Genomic DNA, 27157 nt, shown 5'->3' with positions numbered 1-27157 from the left:
CTGAGTCAGCATCCCCCTTCTCAGCTCTCCCAGGCTGGCTGCCAATGAGCAGTACTGGCTGGGAGGACTGTGGGTGCTATGGAAGAGGGTCTGTGGGACATTTGATGATGTGGCAGGGATAGTGGGAAAGGCCTCTCAGAAGAGGTCCATCTCAGAATGAACAGCAAAGTAACACTCAGGTGGGGAAATAAAAAAGGGTGCCATTTGAAGCAGGAGGAAAGAAATCGTCAAACGAATAGAAGTGGGAGAAAGCAGTCTTATTCAGACAGCAGCAAGCAATTCAGTAAAGACAGAGCAGACAGAGGCCTAGTTGAAGGCAGGAGCTTGGGAGGCAGGCAGACCTATTTTGAATGCTAAGGCTGCCGTTTTTGCTGTGGCCCCAGTGTCTTTCTCTGAAAGATGACACGTGCCTCTGCTGACACTCTGTGAGGGCTATCTACATGGCACATAAGTATGTGTTCACTACACTGTAGCTATTTTATTTTTCCATTTCAGAATACGAATATCACTAGAGTATTCAGTGCCTGAGAACAAGAAAAGTAAGCATAAAAGTTATCACAGAATCTGGGGGTTGACTTCTCTGTTGAAGGTAGTGGGGACCATCGCAGGATTTGAATTTGAAGCAAGAGGGTTTGCCCTTAACCAAATGTTACCAGACACAGCAGAGAGGAAGAGGTGGTGCAGGCATCCCAAGCCTGGGAGCCAGGAGAAAGGTACTACTATTCCTAGGTAGAAGTGACAATGAGTCTGGGCCCAGTAGGTGGGGTAGCAGAATTGGGACAAATAGTGAGATACTTAGGAGACAGAATGGTTATGAGTCAGAGAAGGTCTGGATGGAAGTTATCAGGGGCAGTGAGGACCCAAGCCCAGTTTCCAGATTTCTGGAACCAATTGACTGGGAGAATGACAGTGGCATCCCAGACCTAGGAGAGACTAGAAGGGGACTTGTTTATGAAGGAAGATAATGACATGTGGCTTTGAGAGGTGCAGTGTGTGCTGGTCACACTGTGGCCCACTGGTTGGTTTGGAGCAGCCTACTAAGGAGGGTTCATAGCCCGTGTGTAAATTCTCAGTCCGCCTTTCAAGACACAGACAAATGACGTGGACTCTGCAAGTGTCCTCCGTTCAGACAACAAAAACATGAGGCCACATGGATCCTTTGGGGGATGAAGGTGGTGGTGAAAACGTACAGGAGCTTTTCAAGAGCAGCAAGGTAGACTTGTGGTGGGCAGTGCCCAGTCATCAGCGGGTGTGGGGTGGACTCCACTTCATGCTGGGTGGTGTCCGTATCCAGCAGTCATGGAATCTGGCCCATGAGTCAGAAGCCTAGAGATGGGTTTGGCACTTCCCTGGCTGTAGAGCTTCCAAGACTAATTCTGCCATCCCAGAGACCTAGTAGTCTTTCACATGTATCTTTTTTCTTAAGTTAGCCAATAGTGAGTTCTGCATTCCTGCAGCTTTAGCTATAGGATCCTGGGGAAGGGTTAGCCGTCTGTGTACTCAAAGACTCTGCAAGTTTTAGCAGCTGGTGCCAGACCTCTTGCCTCCAACTTCTACCTTCTTATCAGCTATGCTTCTAGCTGGTTTAAGTTCACCTAAAGCCATTTACTGGGAGCCTTCTGCAGAGGATACAGCCCTTGTAGTAGCTAAGTGATGAACCCACAGCAGAGCTTCCTGACTGGTGCTTTATGCCAAAATACTGATCTCTGGCCCTCAAAGTATCAGGGAAGGACCTAAGGCACATAAAGTCTCAAACCGGCCCCTGATGCTTATAAACATACTGCCCACTCATTTGCATGACGTACACATGTTTATATGTGCACTACAACAGCCCTACTTCTCACTGAGAGTGAACATCCCAGTATGGAAGCCCTGGGTTTTCAGCACAAAGTGCCAGCATCATGGCCTTTCCATGCCACGGCCTGCTGGTTACTTTGCCAATTCAAAGAAGAAAATGAGACCTGCCAATCATCTCTCCCTTGGTGGAATAACAAGCAGAATCAAAAGAAATTGACATGGCTAGGGACAGTACAACATTGTGTCTCACTCATCAATCTCCATAGTTAACCACCATGGTAGGACAAGCATTTTCTTCCATCAGTTTAATTTTACACATGGGAAAAGTAATGCACAGGGTGGGTAAAATGGCTCTCCCAGTGCATTCTAACTTAATAGTTGTCCCCACATTATGTCGGTCCTACCATGTCATATCAGTACGGTAAATGCCACTGAGTTCCCACAGCACTTCCCACTTTTCCACTGCATTTTGTGCAGGGTGAGAAAAAAAAATGTTGACAGTGCAAGTAATGGATTGTCCATGGGTATAATTACCCATTTCAGCAGACCCTGACCCAGGTGGTTGAGAGGCATTTCATCAATGTTCTCATCTCAAGCCAAAGCCAGAGATTTTGACAAAAGCATTGGCTATAGCATCCAGTATGACTTGTTCTATTTAATTAATGTAACTCTTTTTTAAGGGCAGCTCTCCCTGTAAAGTACAGTGCCCACACAGCCTCATATCAGTACTTAGCAGGAGCAAGAGCTGACTACAGCCATATATTCATCAGCAAAAAAGAACTGAAAGAGAACCCTGTAAACACAAGGCACTCTTTTAGGGTCTGGAGATGCAGAGAAGAGTCAGTTAGACCCCTGTTTCTACCCCCAATTAAATGGAAGGACAAGGAAATGATCCCTTTCAGTAGATTCTGAAAAACACTGTGACAGAGGGATACATAGGGTATTAACAAAGCATGGAGGAGAGAGAGTGAACACAGGGAGGAGCACAGGAGAGGTTTGTGGGAAATCTTCAAGAGGAGATGATACTGTCTTTTTTTATTAAATATTTTATTGTTGTTCTATACACTTGTCCCAATTTCCCCCCCTTTGCTCTCCTCTGACCAGCCCATGCCCAGCTACCACAGTCAGTCCCCATCCTGTTGTCTGTGTCCATGGATCATTCATACATGTACCTTGACTAGTCCATTCCCCTTGTTTCCACCCTTATCTCCCTCCTCCAACCCCTCTGGCCCCTGTCAGTTTGTTCCATGTTTCCATGCCGCTGGTTCTATTTTGCTCTTTGTTTGTTTTCTTCATTTAAGTGACATCATACAGTATTTGTCTTTCATTGACTGGCCTATTTCACTTAGCATGATGCTCTGCAGTTCCATCCATGCTGTCGCAAAAAGTGGGAATTCTTTCTTTCTTTCCGCTATGTAGTGTTCCATTGTGTAAATGTACCATAGTTTTTTTATCCACTCATCTACTGATGAGCACTTAGGCTGTTTCCAGCACTTGGCTATTATAGATAGTGCTGCTATGGACACAGGGGTGCATAGGTTCTTTTGAATTGGCGTTTCAGGGTCCTCAGTGTATGATACCAGCAGTGGAATCGCAGGTCAAAAGGCAGATCCACTTTTAGTTTTCTGAGGAAATTTCACACTGTTTTTCCCAGTGGCTGCAACCATCTGCATTCCCACCAACAGTGCCCTTTTTTCTACATCCTCACCAGCATTTGTTCTCTCCTGATTTATTGATGTTGGCCATTCTGACAGGTGTGAGATGATATCTCATTGTGGTTTTAATTTGCATCTCTCTGATGGCTGGTGATGTTGAGCATCGTTTCATATGTCTATGGGCCCTTTGTATGTCTTCTCTTGAGAAGTGTCTGTTCAGGTTTTTTGCCCATCTTTTAAATTGGATTGTTTGCCTTCCTGGTGATGAGTCATATGAGTTCTTTGTATATTTTGGAGATTAAACTCTTGTCCGATGTATCATTGGCAAATATGTTCTCCTATATGGTTGGTTCACTTTTCATCTTGATGATGGTTTCTTTAGCCATGCAGAAGCTTTTTAATTGATGTAATCCCATTTCTTTCTTTCTTTTTTTTTTATTTCCCTTGACCTAGGAGATATATCAGCAAAAATACTGCTGCATGGGATATCTGAAATTTTACTGTTTATGTTTTCCTCTAGGACCTTCATGGTACCATGACTTATATTTAAGTCTTTTATCCATCTTGAGTTTATTTTGGTATATGGTGTAAGTTGGTGGTATAGTTTCATTTCTTTACATGTAGCTGTCCAGATCTCCCACCACCATTTATTGAAGAGGCTGTTTTTACTCCAGTTTATGCTTATGCCCCCTTTGTCAAATATTAATTGACCATAGAGACATGGGTTTATTTCTGGGCTCTCTATTCTTTCCCATTGATCTATGTATTTGCTCTTAGACCTGTACCAGACTGTTTTGATTACAGTGGCCTGTACTATAGTTTTTTAAAAAAAATTTTTATTGTTCAAATACATTTGTCTCCATTTTCCTGCCACCATTTTCTCCTGCCCCACCCACCTGCACCTCCCACCCTCAATCCTTCCCCACTTTGGCTTTGTCCGTGGGTCCTTTATACATGTTCTTTGAACTTGACCCTTATCCTTCTTTTCCCTATTACCCACCTCCCACCATCTCTCTTGTTACTGTTGGTTTCTTTTTTCTTTCAGTGTTGCTGCTTGTATTTCCCTTGCCTGTTTGTTTTGTTGATTAGGTTCCACTTACAGGTGAGATCATATAGTATTTTTTCTTCAGTTCCTGGCTTACTTCACTTAGCATAATGCTTTCCAGTTCCATCCATTCTGTCGCAAAGGATAATAGCTCTTTCTTTCTTTCTGCTGTGTAGTATTCCATTGTATAATGTACATAGTTTTTAATTCACTCATTTACTGATGGGCACTAAGGTTGCTTCCAGCACTTGGCTATTGTAAATTGTGCTGCTACGAACGTTGGAGTGCATAGGTCCTTTTGAATTGCTGTTTTGGGATTCTTAGGGTATAATTCCAGCAGTGGAATTGGTGGGTCAAAAGGCAGTTCCATTTTTAGCTTTGTGAGGAAATTCCAAACTTTTTTTACAATGGCTGCACCAATCTGCATTCCCACCATCAGTGTACTAGGGTCCCCTTTTCTCCACAGCCTCACCAGCAATAATTATTTGTTGATCTGTTTTTGATGGCCATTCTGACCAGTGTGAAGTGGTATCTCATTGTGTTTTTAATTTGCGTTTCTCTGATGGCTAGTGATGCTGAGCATCCTTTCATGTCCCTGGGCCCTCTATATCTCTTCCTTGGAGAAGTATCTGCCTAGTTCCTTTGCCTACTTTTTAATTGGATTGTTTGTCGTCTTGAAGTGGAGTCATGTGAGTTCTTTATATATTTTGGATATCAAACCGCTATCTGATGTATCATTAGCAAATATATTTTCCCATACAGTTGGCCCCATTTGCATTTTGCTGATATTTTCTTTAGCCATGCAGAAGCTTCTTATTTTGATGAGGTCCCACTTGTTTATTCTTTCCTTTATGTCCCTTGCTTTAGGGGACATATCTGTGAAAATATTGCTGCATGGGATATCTGAGAGTTTCCTGCCTATGTTCTCCTCTAGGGCTTTATGGTGTTATTACTTATATTTAAGTATTTTATCCATGTTGAGTTTATTTTTGTGTATGGTGTCAGTTGATGATCAAATTTCAATTTTTTGCATGTAGCTGTCCAGCTCTCCCAATACCATTTGCTGAAGAGACTATTTTTACTCCAATTTATGCTCCTTCCCCCTTTGTCAAATATTTATTGACTATAGAGACATGGGTTTATTTCTGGGCTTTTTATTCTGTTCTACTGATCTATGTGTCGGTTCTTGTGCCAGTATCAGACTGTTTTGAGTACAGTAGCCTGGTAATATAGTTTGATGTCCGGTATTATGATCCCTCCTGCTTTGTTTTTCTTTCTCAAAATTGCTGCGGCAATTTGGGATCATTTATGATTCCATATAAATTTTTGAAATGGCAGTTCTACGTCTGTGAAATGTGTCATTGGTATCTTAATAGGGAATTGTGTTGAATCTATAAATTGTTTTGGGTAGTATGGACATTTTGATGATGTTAGTTCTTCCAATCCACGAACATGGTATATACTTCCATTTATTTGTGTCTTCCTTAATTTCTATCTTCAGTGTTGTATAGTTTTCTGCATACAGGTCTTTTACCCTCTTGTTTAAATTTATTCCTAGGTACTTTGTTTTTCTTGTTGCTATAGCAAAGGGGATTTTTTCCCTGATTTCTGCTTCTTCTATTTCATTGTTGGTGTACAAAAATGCCTTTAATTTCTGAATATTGACTATTTATCCTGCCGTTTTTCCAAATTCACTTATTAGGTTGAGTAGTTTTTTGGTAGAGTCTATGGGGTTTTCTATGTACACTATCATGTCATCTGCAAACAATGATACTTTTACCTCCTCCTTTCCTATTTGGATGCCTTTTATTTCTTTTTCTTGTCTGATTGCTGTGGCTAGGACTTCCAATACTATGTTGAATAGAAGTGGTGAAAATGGACATCCTTGTCTTGTTCCCAGTCTTAGTGGGAAAGCTTTTAGTTTTTGCCCGTTTAGTTTACAGACTTTGGCTGTAAGTTTTTCATTTGTGGCCTTTATTATGTTGAGGTATGCCCCCTTTATTCCCATTTTGCTGAGTGTTTTTATCATAAATGGGTGCTGTCCCTTATCGAATGCTTTTTCCGCATCTATTGAGATGATCATATGGTTTTTGTCTTTACTTTTGTTTATGTGATGTATTACATTTATTGACTTGCATATATTGAACCATCCTTGCATCCTTGGGATGAATTCCACTTGATCATGATGGATGATCTTTTTAATGTATTGCTGGATGCTGTGTGCCAATATTTTGTTGAGGATTTTAGCATCTATGTTTCATCAGCAGTATTGGCCTGTAGTTTTCTTTCTTTGTAGTGTCTTTATCCAGTTTTGGGATTAGGGTGATGCTGGCCTCAGAAAAAGAGCTTGGGAGTCTTCTCTCATCTTGGATTTTTTGGAATAATCTGAGAAAAACAGGAGTTAGCTCTTCCTTAAATGTTTTGTAAAATTCTCCTGTGAAACCGTCCAGTCCAGGGCTTTTGTGTGCCAGGACTTCTTTGATTATGACTTCAATTTGACCAACTGTTATCAGTCTGTTCAGGCTTTCTGCTTCTTTTTCATTCAGTGTTGAAAGATTATTCTTTTCTAGAAACTTGTCCATTTCATCGAAGTTTCCTAATTTCTTGGCGTGTTATTGTTCTTAGTAATTTCTTACAATCCTTTGTATTTCTGTGGTATCAGTTGTTATTTCTCCTCTTTCATTTCTGATATTATTTATTTGGGTCCTCTCCCTTTTTTTCATGATGAGTCTGCTTAAAGGCTTGTCGATTTTATTTATGTTTTCAAAGAACCAGCTCCTGGATTGGTTGATCGTTTGAATTGTTCTTTTAGTCTCTATGTCATTCAGTTCTGCTCTGATCTTGATTATTTTCTTTCTTCTACTAGCTCTGTGAATTATTTGTTGTTGTTTCTCCAGTTCTTGAAGTTGTAGGATTAGGTCATTTATTTGAAATGTTCCTGTCTTTTTTTAGGTAGGCCTGTATTGCTATGGACTTCCCTCTCTGGACTGCCTTTGCTGTGTCCCATAGATTTTGGACTGTTGTATGTTCATTTTCATTTGTTTCCAGAGACTTTTTGATTTCTTTCCTTACCTCATTATTGACCCTTTCATTATGTAACAGTGTGCTATTCAGTCTCCATGAGTTTGCAAGTTTTTGAGGTTTTTCCTTGTGGTTGGTTTACAGTTTCAAGCCCTTGTGGTCTGAGAAAGTGCTTGTTAGTATTTCAATTTTCCTGAATTTTTTAAGGCTTGTTTTGTGTCCTATCTTGTGGCCTGTCTTTGAAAAAGTTCCATGTGCATTTGAAAAGAATGTGTATTCTTTGGGATGAAAGGTTCTATATATGTCAATTAAGTCCATTTAATCTAATGCATCAGTCACTTCCACAATATCTTGTGTATGCTTTGTTTGGAAGATCTATTCATTTTTGATAGTGAGGTGTTAAAATCCCTTATTACCAATGTGTTGCTGTCTATGTCTTTTTGAAGTGGTCCAAGATTTTCCTTATATATTTGGGTGCTCCTATGTTAATGCAAATAAGTTTACAATGTTTTTGTCTTCTTGATGGATTCTTCCTTTAAGTATTATAAAGTGCCCTTCTGGGTCTCTTTTTATGTCCTTTGTTTTGAAATCTATTTTGTCTGATATAAGTATTGCTACCCCTGTATTTTTCTTTCTGTCCATTTGCTTGGAATATTTTTTTTCCATCCCTTTACTTTCAGTCTGTGTAGGTCCTTTGTTCTGAGTTGGGTCTCTTATAGACAGCAAATGTTTGAGTCATGTTTTGTTTTCCATTCAGCTATCCTGTGTCTTTTGATTGGGGCATTTAGACCATTTACATTTAGAGTGATTATTAATAGGTACTTATTCATTTTTTCCCTTTGTACCTGTGTTCTTCTCTTTCTGACTCTTTTTCTTCACCTTCTTTAAGCAGTCCCTGTAGAATATCTTGTAGTGCTGGTTTGGTGGAGGTGTATTCTTTTAGTCTTCTTCTGTCTGGGAAACTCCTTATTTCACCTTCCATTTTAATTGAGAGCCTTGCTGGGTAGAGTAAATCTCAAATCTTAAACATTTCACGTCACTGAAAATATATTTCCTAATCATTATAGAGTTAAATTAGAAATCAGTAACACAGAGATATCTCTAGATATTTAAAAACTAAATGGCATACTTCAAAATTACCCACCAATCAAAGAGGAAATCAAAAGTAGTATTAGAAAGCATTTTAAACTGAACGAAAATAAAAACATTATATCAAAATTTGGAAGTTTATATCACTAAACACCTATATTAGCAAATGGTATAAAAATCTCAAATAAGTTACCCTAGTTTCACTTTAAGAAACTATAATCAAAAGAACAAAAGGACCACAAAAATCAGTAGAAAAAGATCAGCGCATAAATCAATGAAATTGAAAGCTTATTACAGTAGATAAAATCACTTAATTCATTGATATCAATAATAGTATTGATAAACCTCTAGCCAGAGGCATAAAGAATAAAGAGAGAATACATAAATTATTGATATCAGTAATAATTGAAGTGGCATCACTTTTGATTCTACAGGATAGTAAAAGATTATTATAAAAACTCTTTATGTCAGTAAACTCAGTAAACTAATAAACTTGAAAGAATTTAATAATCTGAGGGGCCTATGTTTATTATAGAAATTGGATTAGTTTAAAACCTTCCACAAATAAAACTCCAGGTCTAAGTGGCTTCATCGGCAAAATATACCTAATGGCTAAGGAAGAAATTACAACAGTTCTTTGGAAACTCTTCCAGAAAACTTAGAAAAGGAAGAAAATCTTTTTCTAACTCTTTCTATAAGACCAGCATTACTTTTATACTAAAACCAAAGACATTAAAAGAAACTTTAGGCCAATATTATTTATAAACATAAAAATTATAAACAAAATTTTAACAATCCACTATGCCAATAAATAAAAAAGATAATTGTACACCATGACCAAGTAGTGTTTATTCAAGGAATTCAAGGTTTGATTTATTATAGTTTACTGTATTAACAAACTCAAAAATAAAAATAACATGGTCAGTTGAATAGATGTAGGGAAAAAACTTGACAAAATTCATCATCCATTCCTAATAAAAGTTTTCAGAAAATGAGAAATAAGTGAACTTCTTCAACCTGATAAAGGACATCTATTAAAACCCACAGCTAACATTAAACTTACTGATGAAAGACTGAAAACTTTCCCTCTGTGATCAGGATCAAGACAAGGATGCCCTCTCTTGCTATGTCTATTCAATATTGTGTTGTAAGTTCTAACCAGAGAAGTTAGTCAAGAGAAAGAAATAAAGGCATGCGGATTGGAAAGGGAGAAGTTAAACTATCTCAATTTCCAGAGTACATGATCTTATGCAGAGAAAGAACCCTAAAGAATCCACACACACACACACACACACACACACACACACACACACAGGTTTTTTCCAAGGTAATAAATGAATTCAGCAAGGTTGCAGGACACAAGATTAATATACAAAAAACAATTGTAGTTTTATATGCTAGTAATGAATAATTGAAAATTGACATTTAAAAATAATGATACCAATTTTAATAGCATAAAAAAATATAAATTACTTAGGGATAAATCTGACAAAAGATGAAAAAGACCTGTACACTGAAAACTACAAAGTATTGCTAAAAGAAATTGAAGAATACTTAAATAAGCAGAGAGATATGCTTTATTCATGAGTGAGGAGACTTAGTATTATTAAGGTGTTTATACTCCCAAAATTGACCTATAGATTCAATGGAATACCAGTCAAGACTTGACCTAACTTTTCAATAGAAATTGGTAGTCTGGCTCTCAAATTCATACAGGCATGCAAAGGACCTAGAATAGCCAAAAACAACCTTGAAAAGAACAACAAATCTGGAGAGCTAACACTGATTTCAAGACATATTATAAAACTCAGTAATCAAGGCAGTGTGATGTTGTTGTAAATATAAACAACTAGATCAATGGATACTTTTTCTGAAAACAGGTGGAATCATAACTGCTCTTTTCCAGATAGTATTTCTTGGAGTGATGGGTGAGAAACCATATTTCTGTGGACTGAGAAATGAATGAATGACTCTTGAATAGTGTGGAAGAGTGAGCTTAAAAATCCCCTACTTTCTTTGTGCTAATCATAGACAGTTTTGCTTATTTGTTTTAAAGTTTTTGAAAAGTCAACTCTATGGATCGAAACAAAATGGAACATAGAACAGCAAGTGGGGTTGAAATGCTGACCTCCTCCTGGGCTCCAGAATGAAAAGCAGGTGGTGTTGGCTGACTTTCAGCTCCTGCAGGAGAGCAAGAACAAGGAGCCCTGGGGAGTATCAGGGACCAGACCCAGTCACGGCTTCTTCCAGGGTATGGTCGATACTGAGCCACTGCCTAAGGTGTGGGAGGGAATAGAGAGTCCCACCTGGGCACAGAGATGAGTTTGGCTGTGGCCTAAGGACTAGGCCCGTACCACCTCTGGAAGACCAGAACTCAAACTATCCTATTACACCTGGTTCTAAGAGGAGGTCCCAGAGGACCATGCAGAAATAGCAACGAAATGCCAGACCCTGAGAAGTAAGCAAGCCCAGAAACAACAGCACTAAGACATCTCCACTCAAGATGAGCTGCACACTAAAATCTCAGAGCCTGGGGGCAACTAATACATATAGGATAGCCAATAAACTTAAGAAGTGGGAAGGAAATAAGAGAGAAATCTGAAAAAGCCTTTGATATCAGTATTTTTAAGATCCTCCGAAAGGAAATAGAAATGGCATCCACCCTCTAAAAAAAGAAAGAGAAAACAGGGTATTATGAAGAAAAAAAAAAGAGATGGATAGCTATGAATCAGAAACTGTTAAATATGAAAAAGAACAAACTTGAAATTTTGGAAAGGGAAAATATATTTATTTAATTACAAAAACTAATGACTCTAGACTCAACTCAGTAGAAGACAGAAATTAGTGACACTGGAAAGCATACAATGGAATTTATCCATAACACAGAGCAGAGGTGAAAAGTACTATGAGAGCAAATAACAAATCATACAGACAAATGAATAAAAAGTGAGAAAGAGCCAGTGTCAGCATTACTTCAAGAATATTAGGTATACATCCTGTCAAGATGGTGGCAGAGGCAGACATGGCTCACCACATCAAAATTACAGCTAAGATATAGAACAACTATTCCTCATATCTGACAAAAAATTGACTTGAAGAGTAGTCTAACAACTATGGAATTAAAGAAACCACATCTATCTAGACTGGTAGGAGAGGTGCAGACTAGGAATGGGCAGTTCCACAACCACATGTGGTGGATAAAAATTCAGGAGGGATATCTTGACAGCAAGGACATCCAGCCCCACACAAGGCCCCCCAGCCCAGATTTGCAGTGCAAGGCAATAAGTCCCCACAACTTCTGGCTTCAAAAATCAGAGGGTATTGAATCAGTGGAAAAACTTCTAAAGTCCCATCAGTTCCCCTTAAAGAACCTGCATGCGGACTCATCTACTCAGACTCACTCCCTCTGATCTCTGGTGATAGAGTGGCTGCTTGAGGGGCACCAGTGGTATGCAGGGAGAGGCTGAGGTATCTGACATCAAGGCGAGCAGAGGCCATTGTCCTATTTCTGGGCCTTCCCCCAACAAAGCCAGCAGACTGGTACCATATCTAAGATTCCATCAGCCTGGCCAGCACTGTTTGACCTGCCTTGGAGATCCCCGGAGACTCCATCCCACCCAGCTTATGAGCCCACCAAAGCTGCTTTTCCATGTGAATGGCTGGTCTTGGCTCATGCTTCACAACTTTCTAAATCCTATCAAACAAGCAACGGCTGGCTTCAGTGAGCCCCAGGTCAGGCACTAACAGCAGCCAGGTTAGATTCATAGCTTGGCTTCGCCTGTGAATCTCTAAGCCAAGCACACATAGCAGCCATCTGGGACTGCTTTATAGCTCAGGCAGGGTACCCCAGGTGAAACAAAGGTAGGGGCTTACCTTGCCCGGCATCACCTAGGAAACCCCAGGGCCAGCGCACCCAGTGGACAACTATAGACCACATCAGAGCACCACCACCCTGCCCCTGCACAGCTGATCCTCCAAGAACAGCAGAGATTGGTGGTCAGTGGTCACAGCCAGCCCTTGCAGCTGACTGACCTGGGTAAATCCCTCCCATTGATCTATCAACAGCAACCAAGGCTCAACTACAAGAGGAGGGTGTACTCAGCCCACATGAAGGGTACACCTTGAGTACCCAGCTTAGGTGATAGGAGGGGCTATGCCACTGGACCTTACAGCACACCTACTATATTAGGCCACACTACTGAGACACAGAGTCAAAGCAGCTCTATCTAATACATAGAAACAAACACAAGGAGGCTGCCAAAACAAGGAGGCAAAAGAAACATGGCCTAATGAAGGAACAGATCAAAACTCCAGAAAAAGAGCTAAACGAAATGGAGATAAGTAATTTATCAGATGCAGAGTTCAAAATAATGTTTATAAGGATATTCAAGGAAATTAATGAGAACCTCAACAGCATAAAAAAAACCCAGTCAGAAACAAAGGATACACTAATTGAAATGAAGAACAATTTACAGCAAAACAACAGTAGGGTGGATGAAGCCAAGAATCAGATCAATGATTTGGAACATAATGAAGCAAAAAACAACCAATCAGAACAACAGGAAGAAAAGAGAATCCAGAAAAACAAGGATAGTGTGAGAAGCCTGTGGTACAACTTTAAGCAATCCAACATTCACTTCATAGAGGTACCAGAAGGAGAAGAGAAAGAGCAAGAAATTGGACATCTATATGAAATGATAATGAAAGAAAACTTCTCTAATTTGGTGGAGGAAATAGACATGCAAGTCCAGGAAGTGCAGAGTCCCAAACAAGATAGATATAAAGAGGTCCACCCCAAGGTACATCATAATTAGAATGCCAAAGGCTAAAGAGATGGGAGGGTGAGTGTGGGAGAATGGGTGAGAGGTGAGGGGATGAAGTACAAATAGGTAGTTACAGAATACCCACGGGAATGTAAAGTACAGCATATGAAATGGAGTAGCCAAATAACTTATACTCATGACCAGTGGACATGAACAAGGATGGGGTGTTGCCTGAGGGAGTTGGGATTGGAGGGGGGACAAAGGAGGAAAAATCAGGACAGCTGTAATAGCATAATCAATGAAACATAATTAAAGGGAAAAAAGAATATTAGGTATAAAGAATAGCAAGGAAAGGACGTACTAGCCAGAAGACCAAGTATAAAAGGAGGATAATTTTTTAAATGGGAGAGACAACTTCATTAGTAAATTACAGGAGCAAAGCTATTAGAAGAGCTAAATACAAGAGACAAGGCTCTGAGCCAGGGGAAAGTATTTAGATGCGGGTAAAGGGTTGACTGGTGAGACGCTGTAATCCTTGAAGGGAACGGTGGGTCTGGGTGTGGGTGAGTGGAGAGAGAGGCTGGCCTGAAGCTGTGGAAGTTTATAGTGTTTCATTTCACCCAGGAAGTGGGAAGTGGTAAACCTGAGAATAAGAAAAAGGACAAAGTTGATGATAGAACAGGTCATTTATTCATTCAGCTGCTTTTTATTGGCTGGATGCTAGGACAGTTTCTACATACTGGAGACAGGAGTGAACTGAGGGATAATGGCATTTGGGGCTCCTGAGTTACTGAAACATGCCAAAGGCTTAAAGAAAGGAAAAGGGAAACTAATAATTGTAGAAGAGTAAGTAGTGTTTTCTCAAACAGCCTACATCTCTTGTATAAGTTGTTTTGGCATTGCTAACTAGTAAGATCAATAGAGGAATAGTAGTCTATGTCAGAGTCCATTGGTTGATGGATGGTTGGAAAAATTGAGGGTGAATCCTATTGAAGATAAATAGGGTCCTAAATTCTGCTACCAGCTGGTGTAATGTTTCATGCTTTTCTTTCTTATGGAGTATTTTTTCTTCTCTAGTGATTCAATTCTGTGAAATGTGTGGAGATGTTTTAAGTGAGATTTTCTTTTTTCAAAGACTTATTCACTTATTAAAAAACAATTAAGCACCTACTACTTGCCAGGCACTATTCCAGCTCTTTGAAATATGTCAGTAAATTAAACATCTAATGTCCCACCCTAATGGAGCTTACAGTATGGGGGGGAGACAGACAATGAACAATCAGTTCTTAATAAAGAAGTATATTATACAAGTTATTGAAAGGAAATAAATGCCTTTGGAGAAAAGAAAAATTAGAGCAATGCAAGGAGGGCTGAGATTGCAGAGGGGCAGGTTGCACTGTTCAGGGGGTTGGTGAGGACAGTTTCTCCAGGAAGGTGGCACTTGAGTTGACTGGAAGCAGCAGAGCAGCTATCTAGGGAAAGGCAGTCTGTGTGACAGACCCAGTGGGCACCAAATCTGTGAGGAGAGAGAGAGCCTACATGTCTGTGTGAGGAATAGCCAGGAAGCCAGAGTCGCTGCAAGGAAGAAGGGAGGGATTAGGAGATGATGTCAGAAAGACTTCATGGCTCGTGAGCTTAGAACTTTCTGAAACACCCTCTCTTATTTTGTATATGGTTTACTAAGGAGATGTGCAGTCAGGTTTCTACCTGAGCCAGCCAGAGGTCGAGGTGAGCTGTGTGAGCCCTCAGCAGAAGAACCAGAAGCAGCCCCTGCAGAGCTTCTTGGACCCAAGTGGGATTGCTCTTCTCTAACTGAGCTGTCACCTTCCATTACAGGACTGCTGTAGGGTGCAAGAGAGTTCAAACAGCAGGGGAGGGGCAAATAAATGGCCCCAGGAGCACTGGTCAAGTTCTAGATTACCTGGGGTGATTAAGTGACCCTGCTGGCTTCATTGATCTGCATCATTGCCTAACCTAGTCTTCCTTTGAAATGCGGAGCCATGTTGAGGGAGGATCCAAAGCTATCCCAAAACCTGAGTAGTTTTTAAAACCAGAAATAACCACACCTCCCCCGCCACCCCAGCATCTAACCTGCTAGAAAAAAAGGACAGGCTCCCAACACACTGTCAGAGGGAGGAGTTGCTTTGCAGTGGGGAGTTGGGCAGGTATTTGAGCGGGTGCTCTTTCTAAGGCATATCTGGGGCTGAAGAAATCATTTTGCTGCATGTTGCTGAGTCCATGCATGCCACAAAGTCTGGTGCTAGAAAATAGCAACAGTGTGACATAAATTTTCTCTGAGTAATAAGGCAAACACAACTGAAACTGAGTTGTGCAATGTTGGAAGCGATGCCTGCTGCCACCAGCTGTGTCTCTCTCTTTGAGCCAGATCCACCCTGGCTAGAACTCATTGTCCCTGTGATGTGGCTCATGCTCTCCCCTCTTTATTTATGTAATTAGTGAGGAGACGGATCTTCAAAATTACTAACAGAAGCTATAGCGAGATTCATTGTAACATGATGCTGTGTTTGGAGGGAACTGTCTTTTCAGATGACAGATTTCTACAAATGTTTTCCTTCAGAGTTCTAGCATCTTTAGGCAAGGGAAGGCTTCTGGCCGTGAGGCTCCTCCTATGTGAGTGGGAAGCCGAGGCTGCAGTATGCAGATGAGAAGGTCAGGAGTAGTGCATGCTCCCTGGGCTGCAGTGGGGAGGGAAGGGACGTACAAGCCTCTTTGTCCTGGGATGGGCACAACTCAGCCAAGCCAAGTACTAAATGTCAGAAACAAATCCTGGGCACTGCAGTCTAGGGAGCTGTTGGCAACGACACCCCATGTGTAGGGTTCCCCTTCAGGTTTTGTCACCAACATTCTAACAACGGTGAATGCATTAGCCCTTCACAGCAGAGAGGGCCAGCCACGGACTCAATAAGAAACTGGCAGTGAGGCAGGAAATGGTGTCTGCAGTCCTGAGGGCAGGCTATCTGCATGTGTTCTTGGGCTGCGGGGCTCAGGCTCTCCCTGTGACATGTGTCTAGGTCTGTAGAGACTGGACAGACTGTCCCAGGAAAGAATATATTGCAATTGCAAGGCAGGTTACAAACTAACCTTTCAACTCACCCTCTCTCCAACCCTGTGCTCCAGCTGCTCACTCCTCTGCTCAGGCTCAAGACCGACCAACTGCCATGGTGTCACCCCTGCACACCCAAAACTCCCCGTCCCGCCTGCCCACAGCCAGCCTCAGGCCCCACTCTGTGGTATCCCCACAGCACCTCCACCAGCCCCCAATGCAGACCATCACTGAGGCTCAGTGCACCCGGCCAACCATCCCACTCACGTCAGCAGCATCAGCCATCACACCTCCCAATGTCACTGCTGTCAGTCTCGACGGGGACACCGGAGGGGGAACCATCAGTGTCCTGTCCACATCCAGCCCCACCAACAGGGGATGCAAACCTGACGAGAAGAAAAACGAAAAGGTAAGCAATCCATCATGAGTGAGCCCTGGCCCTGGCCCATCTGGTTATTGTAACTCTTTGGCACCAGATGCCAAGGATATTTTGTACAACTAAGACTTGAAGGTGAACACCAGGCATGTGACAGACATGGAGGTCAAACCACAAAGCAGCTGGTTATTAAAGTGGAACTCAGGCCTCCGGTCCACATATGGTTGACCCAAACCCAACTACAGTTGAATGCAAATAAAAAAAAAATATGTCTCCTCCTCAAGATGTCCATCTAGGAAAATCATTGTGATATACTCATTTTTTTAGAACAACATTCTTATTGCCATGTACCAGGATATTACATTAATAACTGCACAAATCTACGTATGTACAATGTGAAGAGCACCCACTCCCTTCCATGTGAATCCTTGTCAGTCCACAGTCTGTTCAGTTACATGGGAAAGATCTGTCTTCCCAGGAGAAATGAGAGAGGGATGACAGCCTGGGACTTGGTGTGGGTAGCATTTTTAGCTCTTCTTTTAACTGTAAAGGAAGTTAGTTTATTTCACAAAATGAATCTGATTCCAATGAGCTTGCCTCAGTTGCCACCTGGCTAGACATTAGATTAGCCAGGATTAGACTCCAGATTTCTAAATCAATGGTGTCCACTAAAACTGTAAATCAAGACGCGCATCTAATTTAAAATTTCCTAGTAGCCACCTTTTTAAAAAGTTAAAATAAATTTAAAAATAAAATTAAAAAGTAAAATTCACTTAATGGTATAATATATTAAATTCCATATCCAAAAATGTTATCATTTTAACACATAATCTGTATTAAAAATTTGTTGATGACATATTTTACCCTTCTTCACATTCAGTCTTTGAGAGCCACGGGGAAAGCCAGTGGGACAGTGCTAGTGCTCAGGGGCCAGTGTCATACTAGCTGGATCTATGGACAGCATGAGCCTAGATCTTCAACAGGGAACCATCTCTATTGGCCTTGCTGCATGAAAGGTTTATGCTCATTCTCTCTTGGCTTTACCACATTCTGTGAATCTTTTAAAACCTTCCCATATAAAGCCAGTGTGTTTGATTGGAGTGTGCTAGCTAGGGCTAGGAAGAGACCCTCAACACTAGTGAAGGCAGTCTCTCCTGTTCTTTGGGGACAGTACCAGAACCAGTGTTGGCTGCTCAGTCCAGCCCAGGAACCCCTGCAGCTACACCCACCCTCAGCACCCTGTGGTTTATGGGAGTCCAGGAACCCCCATACACACAACAAGACCTCTTGATCGTTGCTCAGATCTTGTCACCACCTGTCTTGCCTGGTGCAGAGGAAGGTGATTCCCATGCTAACTGGCATAGAAAAGGCCTTAGTCACAGCCATTGCTGCTGAGTGCTCAGCTGTCAAAGCTCAAAGCTCCTTGAGACTAACAGGATGCCTGGGTGTGAAGCACAGTGATTGCTCTATGTTGTGTTCATGTCTGTTTGAAAATCACTGGAGTCTTGATCTGCTCCTCCTACCTACAGCCTGATTAGATGTGGTTGTGTCTAGTTAGGCAGCACAGGTGGTGGTGTGGTCCCACTCTCTTATTTGGACATCTTTGTTGGAAGCCAAGATCCTAAATGCTGAGAAAAAATGGGACAGACCTAGGGAAGTGCTACAATAGCTCTGTAAACAGTTTTGGTTCTTTGCCCCTAAATTCCCTCTGTATAGTTTGTGACACAGGGATGGCTTCAGGCAGTTCATCACCAAGTAGGGTCAGGTTTGTAGGAAGCAAAATGGAGAGTGATACTGTTCACCGTCTTGGCCCTCCTAAGTGTGTTGCTAATGAAGACCAGCACTCGGTCTGCTTTGCACAGGCCCAGCCTGTTAGACACTCAACAGGTATTTTGCTTTCACTCAAGGCTTATTCTCTGATAACAATTCTCCTACATCAGCAAGGAGCAGTGGAGTCCAGGGTCCCTCTTGTTGGAAGGCACCTTGGAAGAAAACCCTGCTTGCAGATGGAAAGCGGCAGATACATCAGCTTAGCTCAGAGGACTCCCCAGGCTTGCCCAGCCTGGCAGTGGGAATGTACAGGCCACCACAGCTTGTACCTAGCCAAGCCTGGCTTGGGCACAGACTTCTCAAAGCACAGGGAGCAATTTATGCTTTGTTCAAGTAGAATCTGAAATGGACTTGGTAAGATTAAGTGAGCATGTGTTCATAGGTACAGCAGCAATCATCAGCATCAAACCCTGCTAGACAAGTACATCATCCTTCCAATGTTATGTGTAGTTTTCATTTCTCACCTTTCAAACAGAGGAAAAAAAGAGGAAGGAAGGAAGGAAAGAAAGGAAAAAAGAAAGAAAGAAAAGCTGTAGCCTGATAAAGCACCCATTGTTTTTCCCTTTTGTGTTCATAGTTGCATTTTTCCTCATTCATAGTAAGGTACAAAATGCCCACAGCTGCTATTTCCAGCAAAAGATTCAAGATGATGGCTGTTTAAATCCCATTCCTCACAAGCAAGCAAGCCATTGCAATGTGCTCTGAGCCAGCAGTGTGCATGATTACAACTGAACAGGTTTCCCCAACCTTGATAACACAGCGGTCAGCTTCACATCGACTTCTGGGAGCCCACTGTAGATGTGCCTATGTCTGAGTATGGCCAAAGGACTTCTAAAAGGATCTGGCAATATCCTCCAGGTTATTTCTGTTACTGAATTTTCACAGAGAAAAGACAGTTAACTCCTAACCCCAATGTCCAGGAAGACCTAAACCTCAGTGCCTGTGTGTTTTCATAGTGCACGTGCTGAGCTCTGCTGAAATTTGATTTGGACCCTTCTAAGTTTGTGCTTATGAGAAAACACCTTGACTGGTGAGACTCCTGGGGCCCCCAGTGACATGCTCAGGAAGGAAGAAAAAGCTCATGGCTCTCCCTCGGTCATGGGCAACTGATCTTAAAGCCTTCCCTGAACAGCTAGCTAGAAGTCACTCAGTCACTCACCTGTCTCTTTCAAACAGTGTGTGCATGGGCCAGGCAGAGTCCTAGGCATTGGAGTCTATAGCAACGGAAGCCTCAGCCCAGGTGTGATTGACACCCAGTCTAGGACAAAGGGACTCAGGCAACTGCAATAGAGTGACAGGTCTGAGGACAGGACTAGGGGCCAAGAAGAATGCCTGGTCCAGGGAACAAAAGGCTTCCTGATGAGTTTATGCCTCACAGGTGGGAGGACCTTCCACGTTAGTGGTAGAGCCTGAGCAGAGGCCAGAGGATGTGGCTGAGGGTGAGGAGGCTGTGAACAGCTGGGAGGTAGCAAGGCAGCCCTTCAAGGGCCTCATTGTCAGCTAACAGCTGCTCATCAGTTTGGGTTGTCTGGCTCTGGGCAGAGGGTGAAATTTAAGGCCTGATGGAAGGACTTAGGCTATGATCCTTCCCTTCCCTGAGCTCTGGGCTCTTTCTTTCGTTCGTTCTTTTCTTTCTTTCTTTCTTTCTTTCTTTCTTTCTTTCTTTCTTTCTTTCTTTCTTTCTTTCTTTCTTTCTTTCTTTCTTTCTTTCTTTCTTTCTTTCTTTCTTTCTTTCTTTCTTTCTTTCTTTCTTCTTTTCTTTCTTTCTTTCTTTCTTTCTTCTTTTCTTTCTTTCTTTCTCTTTTTTCAATTAACCATCTTCCACATTGTGACTCTTTTATGGGCCTGACTTCACATAATGCTCTCCTGCTGTTAACATGCCCACAAGGCACTTACCCTTTCCTATGAGTTTGGCAGCCACATCTTTCAAACCACGTGGTTGAAAATGACTCATTCATGGGCCACAAAACTAATTTAGTGTACGAGGATCAAATTTTTATTTAGATCGAATAGGATACATAGGGTGAAGTAGACTAGTCAGCCTGCATGGTACACAGAGGGGTACGGATATTGGGGGAAACAATTGTAACTGCTTTTGTTGAGTGTGCTGAGTCCTGATATAACATTCTTTTTTTTAATGGATCCCTGAAGAGTGCCTCGCTCAGAGGAGGCCTTGTGATATTTGTAGATTAAAGAGAGTTGGAAAAACTTCTGCCAATAAGTTTTCCCTGTCATGACTAATAAAATCTTTTTAGGTCAGAAAAATCTTAACCTTCTGCTTATGGATGAGATAGTTTCAGTCCCACAGAATAATAGAACATTGGAACTAGAAAGAGCCATCAAAGGTCTTTTCATTAAACTCCTCGTTTTCAGAAATGTGCCTGAGGCTCAGAAATGTCGAGGGACTTGCCTGGGGTTACACAGCATTGGCAGTGGAGTCAGCATAAGAACTCTGGCGTCCCAGCCCCTATGTCAATGCTATCTTGACTTCAGTGGGCTGACTTGTGGTGGCCTCTCCATCACATGGTAGGCTGTAACCTCAGCAAGGGTGTTTGGTTTGTTCAGGAGTTCCTAAGGGAGGGGTCTGGGGTAGCTGCTGGCAAGAGGCCATGAGTTCAGATCGGAGAGCAGAGTGTGCAACCGAGGGTCTGCCTTCTGGTTTCACATTGGATGCAACTATGACAGCAAACCACTTGACCATATTGTTGCGAATGTCATAGGCTTTATAGTGAAGGCTTCATGGAACAGTTTGGTCTGCGTGGAACAGGAAACCTCACAGAATGATTCATAATGTCAGTAAGCTGGCCTGGCCTGAGACAGGGACATTATGGGAAATGTGTTTACAGATACACTTGTACTTTATTATTTACATCTCACCCATTTAAATGTATTTATATACATATGGTAGATTGGAGTCTATCTCAAAGGGCATGTATATATAAGGCTATGATTATATTTTTAATGAAAACTCAGAAATGTGCAATCTAAAGAAATCTTGAGAATGAAGCTCTTTAGAACAACCAGGCAGCTTTTTTTTTTTAAGTGAAATGTCACTGGTATATGAACTTATTTTCTCTCCCATTGGGGCTCCCTGAAGTAAGCAAGACTATACTTGTGCTCTTTCAAAAATGCATTCTGGGAGGAGGGTGGCTATAGGCTCTGTAACCAAAAGCTCAGTTGCTGCCAGTGTATTTCCAGTTTTGAGACAGGCAGATGCCTTCCTGTGTCACAAGCTAGTTGGTGAGTCCCCCAGCCTGGCCAGCGGAGGAGGTGTCCAACTGCATCTATTGACATTAAATGCGAGGTGGGAATGGACTGGGTCTGATCTCACCATTATTGAATTCCTGTTCCTCACACTGATATCTTGTGGAAGACTTGCTCTTGACTTGCTTGCTGATCATGCCCAAATGTGTAGAGACCCACAGACTAGTGCTGTGTCTCATGTGTGACAACAGCAGACGAGGATGACTCACAAAGCATTGCTGGCCACAGGCCCATGTGGCACATCCTTGTGGAACACTGTCTGCCCCATGAATGAATTGCTGTGGAGTCTGGCAGTTGGCTGGAAGCTGTGGTCCATGGAAGCCCGCTTTACCCCAGGGACACTCGTTCTGGGCAGCTCTGCATGCACCTGGCACTAGCGTTGGTACACAGGTGGGGAGAGCAGCCTCTTTCTGCCTGATAGGGACCCTGCAAGCCCTAGTGACTTCACATCTTTTCTCAACTCCCTGTAGGTGGGCTGCCTTCTATTAGATAACGAAAGCTAGCATTTGGCTGATGAATAATTTTCAAGCTGAAAATGAATCTGTTCTGAAAGCTGTCGAAACAGCAGCATTTTGAAGTTTCACACCAAACTTATTTTTGGAAGAAGCATGCTACTAGAGCCCTTCCCTGGTGACAAGGGCAGCAGCCTCTTCCTCCTGCCCATCAGAACTCAAGACTCCTTAGTGGGACAGGGCAGTGGTGCTGTCCTGGTCTGTGGTAGCCTAGAGACATAGTCCTGGTATTTGCTCTCTCCCAGCAATGCACTACAGCTGGTGCACAGCACATCCCTGGTTGTCTCACAGAAACTCTGGCCTTTGTTCCAGATGAGACTCAGTCCAATGCACTTCTGGGTACAAGTGTGGACATGCAGGTCCTAAGGGCAAGGTTACTTGCCCAAGACCAGCAGCTAGTAATCACTGGGAGTAAACCAGGCCTGTCAGTGCTCAGGTGAGTGCGCATTCCCTCTCCTCTGCTCCTATGGACCAACTTCTCCCAGAGCTTCCTTCCACTGAGCATTCAGGGTTGGCTGGGGATGAGGGGAGGAAGCAGGAGCCAAAATCACTTCAATAGTAAGTGAAACTTGAATTTGGAGAAATAAAACACAAATTGATCAATTAGCATAGAGGGTAGGTCTGGGGTATGGCATCGTGGTATAAATCAGAGCTCTTCTGTTTACCAAATGACTGACTTTGGGCAAGCTCCTTTGCCTTCCTATGTCTCAGGTTCTTCATCTGTAAAATAAGGATGATAGTATCTATCATCCTGAGTTCAGGAGAGGAGTCAATTAGTTAATCCCATAAATGCTTAACATAATATTTGGAACAAAAATATTAGAAATCATTCATAAGAATTTGAGTCCTTGAAGGCCAGATCCCCCAAAAATGTTAAGATAGATTTGACTTTGCAGTTAAAAATAAAAAAAAACACTGAACATTGCAAAATCAAGAGCTGCACTAAAAAATGAACCCAAATTGGTTGGTGTAGTATATTTGTGAGGTAGTGTTTATTCATTTCCTCAAGCACTGGAGGTTGTTTTCCCGGTTCATTTTTCCCAATGTCCATGTCCACCGAGAAACACAGATATGAAGCGTTTTTTTAAGGTGTCAGTTTCATATCTGACATTCAGCCTGAACAATAGATGGAGCCAAGAAAACTATTTTAGTCAGGAGTTGGATTTCAACTGCAAAGAATTAAATCAAAATTTATTTTTAAAATAGAATTGAACTCCAGAAGTGGAAAAGAATTTACAAATCACCTGTAATAGCTGTGGGGGTTCTACAGCCCTCCCCAGAGAGCAAACTTTACCATAACTAACCAGGATTGTTGAGGAACTTTACACTCTGCTGACACAGTGCTCCTGGACACCAAGAGATGAATATGACAGCATGGCTGGTGATATGGAAGGTGGGCATTTGCGTGGTAATGGGCCACTGGGCACACTTGATTCCCACCTCATCAGGTTTGTACTCTGTTCTGCAAAATTCTACCATTGTTACCACCTTCCTTTTCTACTGACATAGCCTCACATTGTTCATAGAATTATGGGCTATTTTTTCCAGTCTTTCATGTCCAGAAGATCTCAGCGAATGGAATCGGTTCAAAAGAAAAACATATATACACATCCCTTAAATCACACCAGAGGTAATGCCTGAAGAAGGACCCAACAGGTTGCCCTTCACAGAAGGCAAACCATGTCAGCATGATGGGGCATCTTTAATGTTCTAGAGAGCTTGTGGGTGCTTTTCGCTCCATCACATAACTGAGGGCAGTGCTGAGAAGGAAACAAGAATGCTGGCATCGTTGTTTAGTGGGTTGTGATTTCATTTTGTTTTGTGGAGCACCCAAAAGGTGGTGGTGGGAGGTGAGAGGAATTCTGTCACCTCAGGGGGATAAAACAACATTATACAATCATTTCCCTCTAGGATGGAGTCACTCTTGGGGCAGACTTAATTTTCATTTGCCTCATATTTCATGGTTATAGTAATTCCTTCCAGGTCATAACTTAATAGATTACAAGACACATTTCCACATAGCATGGAAGTAAATTAATCTTTTTAGAGGATTTACACCCTTTCTATCCATAACCTCAAGTATGGGCCAATTTAATGAAAATATTATTGCTTGCCCTGACCAGCGTGGCTCGGTTAGTAGGATTGTCATCCCATATTTGAAAGGTCATGAGTTTGATTCTCGATTAAAGCACATACCTAGGTTGCAGGTTTGATCTATGGTCCAGGTACAGATGATGCCCAGTCAAGGTGCATAAGATCCCCAGTCCACATATGGGAGGCAACCAACTGATACTTCTCTCTTGCACCAATGTTTGTCTCCCTTCCTCTCTCTTTAAAAGCAATGAGAAAATGTCCTCAGGCAAGGGAAAAAAAAGAAAAAAAATTTAATGCTTTATGATCTCTTTGTGAGACTAGCAGTAATGGCTAGATTTCTGGCTTGCTTCAATTGCCTTCGAACTCTTTTTCTTTTTTTCTCTCTTCATTTTTATATCAGCTTAGACAAATTTCTTAAGGCTTCAATTTGTTTATTAAAATGGGTACAATATCTCCTGCTAACTACTAAGAAATTAGTTATTACTTTCCATCAGGGTTCTTCAGAGGAACAGAACCAATTGGAGATACAGAGATGGATGTTATTTTAAGGAATTGGCTCATTCAATGATGGAGGCTGGCAAGCCGAAAATCTGTGGGGCAGGCCAATAGTGGGAAAACTCAAGCAGAAGTTGATGCTGCAGTCTTAAGGCAGAAATTCTTCTTCCTCAGGAAATCTCAGATTGCTCTTAAGGCCCTCAACTGATACATGAGGCCCACCTACATTATCAAGGCACATACTCTAAGTAACCTCTTTTATTTAAAGTCAACTGGTTGTAGAAATTAATCACCTCTACACTATACCTTCTCAGAAATATCTAGCCTAGTGTTTGACTAAACAGTAGCCTAGTCACTTTGAACATAAAATTAACCATTACAGTCTATCCCCTTTGTAAACTTGACATCCAACCCCATCTCTGTAAACCATCTTTAGTCTCCAAATGAAGACAATAATTAAGTCATGCCTCTGCTGAACATGATATAACTATCCTGTGTACAACTGAAAATGTACAGACCCTTTCCCCAGAAGAAAATGCAAAGTCTTTGAGCGATGTTCACTATTCTCCTTGATAGCCTGTAACTTAAATGCTGTGATGTAAAGTCAGTACAACTTATGTTACATGGTAAGGGTATAAGAGAATGAAGAAAATACATATATTTTATATGTGTGATATGTACATGCATATGCACATACATGCACAAACATTTGTAACAAAATAAGGAGGAAATATTCATGACAATTACAGTTCTTGTTTTTGCAACTGGTTTTGCTCATCTTTATAACTACCTTCTCCTATTACTCATTCTACATTCCCTTTGCCTTTCCCAAGTACCACAGCTGGTCATGGTTCTTTGCCAGGTAGGGGACCCCAAACATTTTTTCCTGAAGAGCTTAGGCCTATATTAGTCCTGTCTGAATTGGGTTGTTGTGGTTTTCACTGATGTTCACCACAGGGCATGGTGATGCTGAGAGATCCCCTAGGAATGACCTGTATCCCAGACACACTGCTGCTTCCTCTGGTGGAACAGCAGTCAGTTTCCTGGGAGCTAGGATCGGTTACCACAGCCAGCACAGGAGCTACTTTCTTTGCCTATTGATTCAGAGGCAGCAGGAGTCCAAAATGTTACAGTAGCAGTAGTAATTTTCAATTCAATGGGATCATTTTTGAGTCTCCTGGTGGAACCATTTGTCCCTTTGGAACTAACACTTTTATAACAACAGAGCATAAGGGCATGGGAACATAAATAAAAAATTTAGCAATTAGGTCACTACGGGTAATAGTGAATGATGCCATTTCTATCTCTACCTATCGATTCCTGGACTTGTGAATCCTGGCTGTGAGACAATTGCATGCCAATTTATAGCCTAAGCAGCCTCCTGGAGAACCTTGCCTCAACCCTGCAAAGTACTGCCACCTAGCCAGCACTGTAACCAAATCTTTAAAACACCATTCTATCAAGCCAGCCGCCAGAATGGATAGGAACATGGTAACACAAAATCCATGAACATGTGTCTGTAATGACACACTTCTTTACCATGAAGTGAGTTCCTTGATCAGAAGCAATGCTATGTGTGAGACTGTCATGGCACATAATACATTTTGTAAGTCCATGGAGAATAGTTTTGGCAGCAACATTGCATACAGGGAAAGCAAAACCATATTCAGAGTAAGTGTCTATTCTAGTAGGAAAAGAATCTTACCCATTTCATGATGGAAGTGGTCCATTGTGATCATCCTGCCACCAGGTAACTGGCTGATAATGCCAGAGAATGGTGCCTCAGTGTTGGTTTCTGCGGCTGGTAGATTGACCATTGTGCACTGACTATAACTAAGTTGGCATTGATGAGTGGAGGTCCATGGTACTGAGCCCATGCATAACCTCCACTCTGCCACAATAGCCCTTTGACAGGACTACCTGGGGAAAGAGGATGACTGGTATCCACAGAATGGATCATTAGAATCCTCCTCTGCTGAAGGCAGCCTTTGGTGAGCCTCCACATGGGGCACAAGTTTATTTTCACATTTCTTGCCAATTAATAAAGGTCTATCCATACACCACTCTTTCAGGCCTTCTTGTCATAAATTTTCCACGTATATTTCTTCCACATCCTTGACCACCAGCCAAACCACTGGCTACAGCCTATGAA

General features: G+C 41.8%; 1 protein-coding gene across 1 annotated transcript in view; it reads left to right on the top strand.

Annotated features, from left to right (window-relative positions):
• SH3RF3 (SH3 domain containing ring finger 3) overlaps positions 1-27157 on the top strand; it is a 171863-nt gene that overhangs the window by 122614 nt on the left and 22092 nt on the right. The window contains exon 7 of the mRNA XM_054592010.1: positions 16509-16843. Coding sequence (XP_054447985.1) covers positions 16509-16843 — 335 coding nt within the window. The remainder of the gene's footprint in view (positions 1-16508; positions 16844-27157) is intronic.

Source organism: Pteronotus mesoamericanus, unplaced genomic scaffold, assembly GCF_021234165.1.
Source record: "Pteronotus mesoamericanus isolate MK-2021 breed Mesoamerican mustached bat unplaced genomic scaffold, CSHL_Meso_final scaffold_31, whole genome shotgun sequence".
Lineage (NCBI taxonomy): Eukaryota > Metazoa > Chordata > Mammalia > Chiroptera > Mormoopidae > Pteronotus > Pteronotus mesoamericanus.
This window is presented reverse-complemented; position numbering and strand designations above follow the sequence as displayed.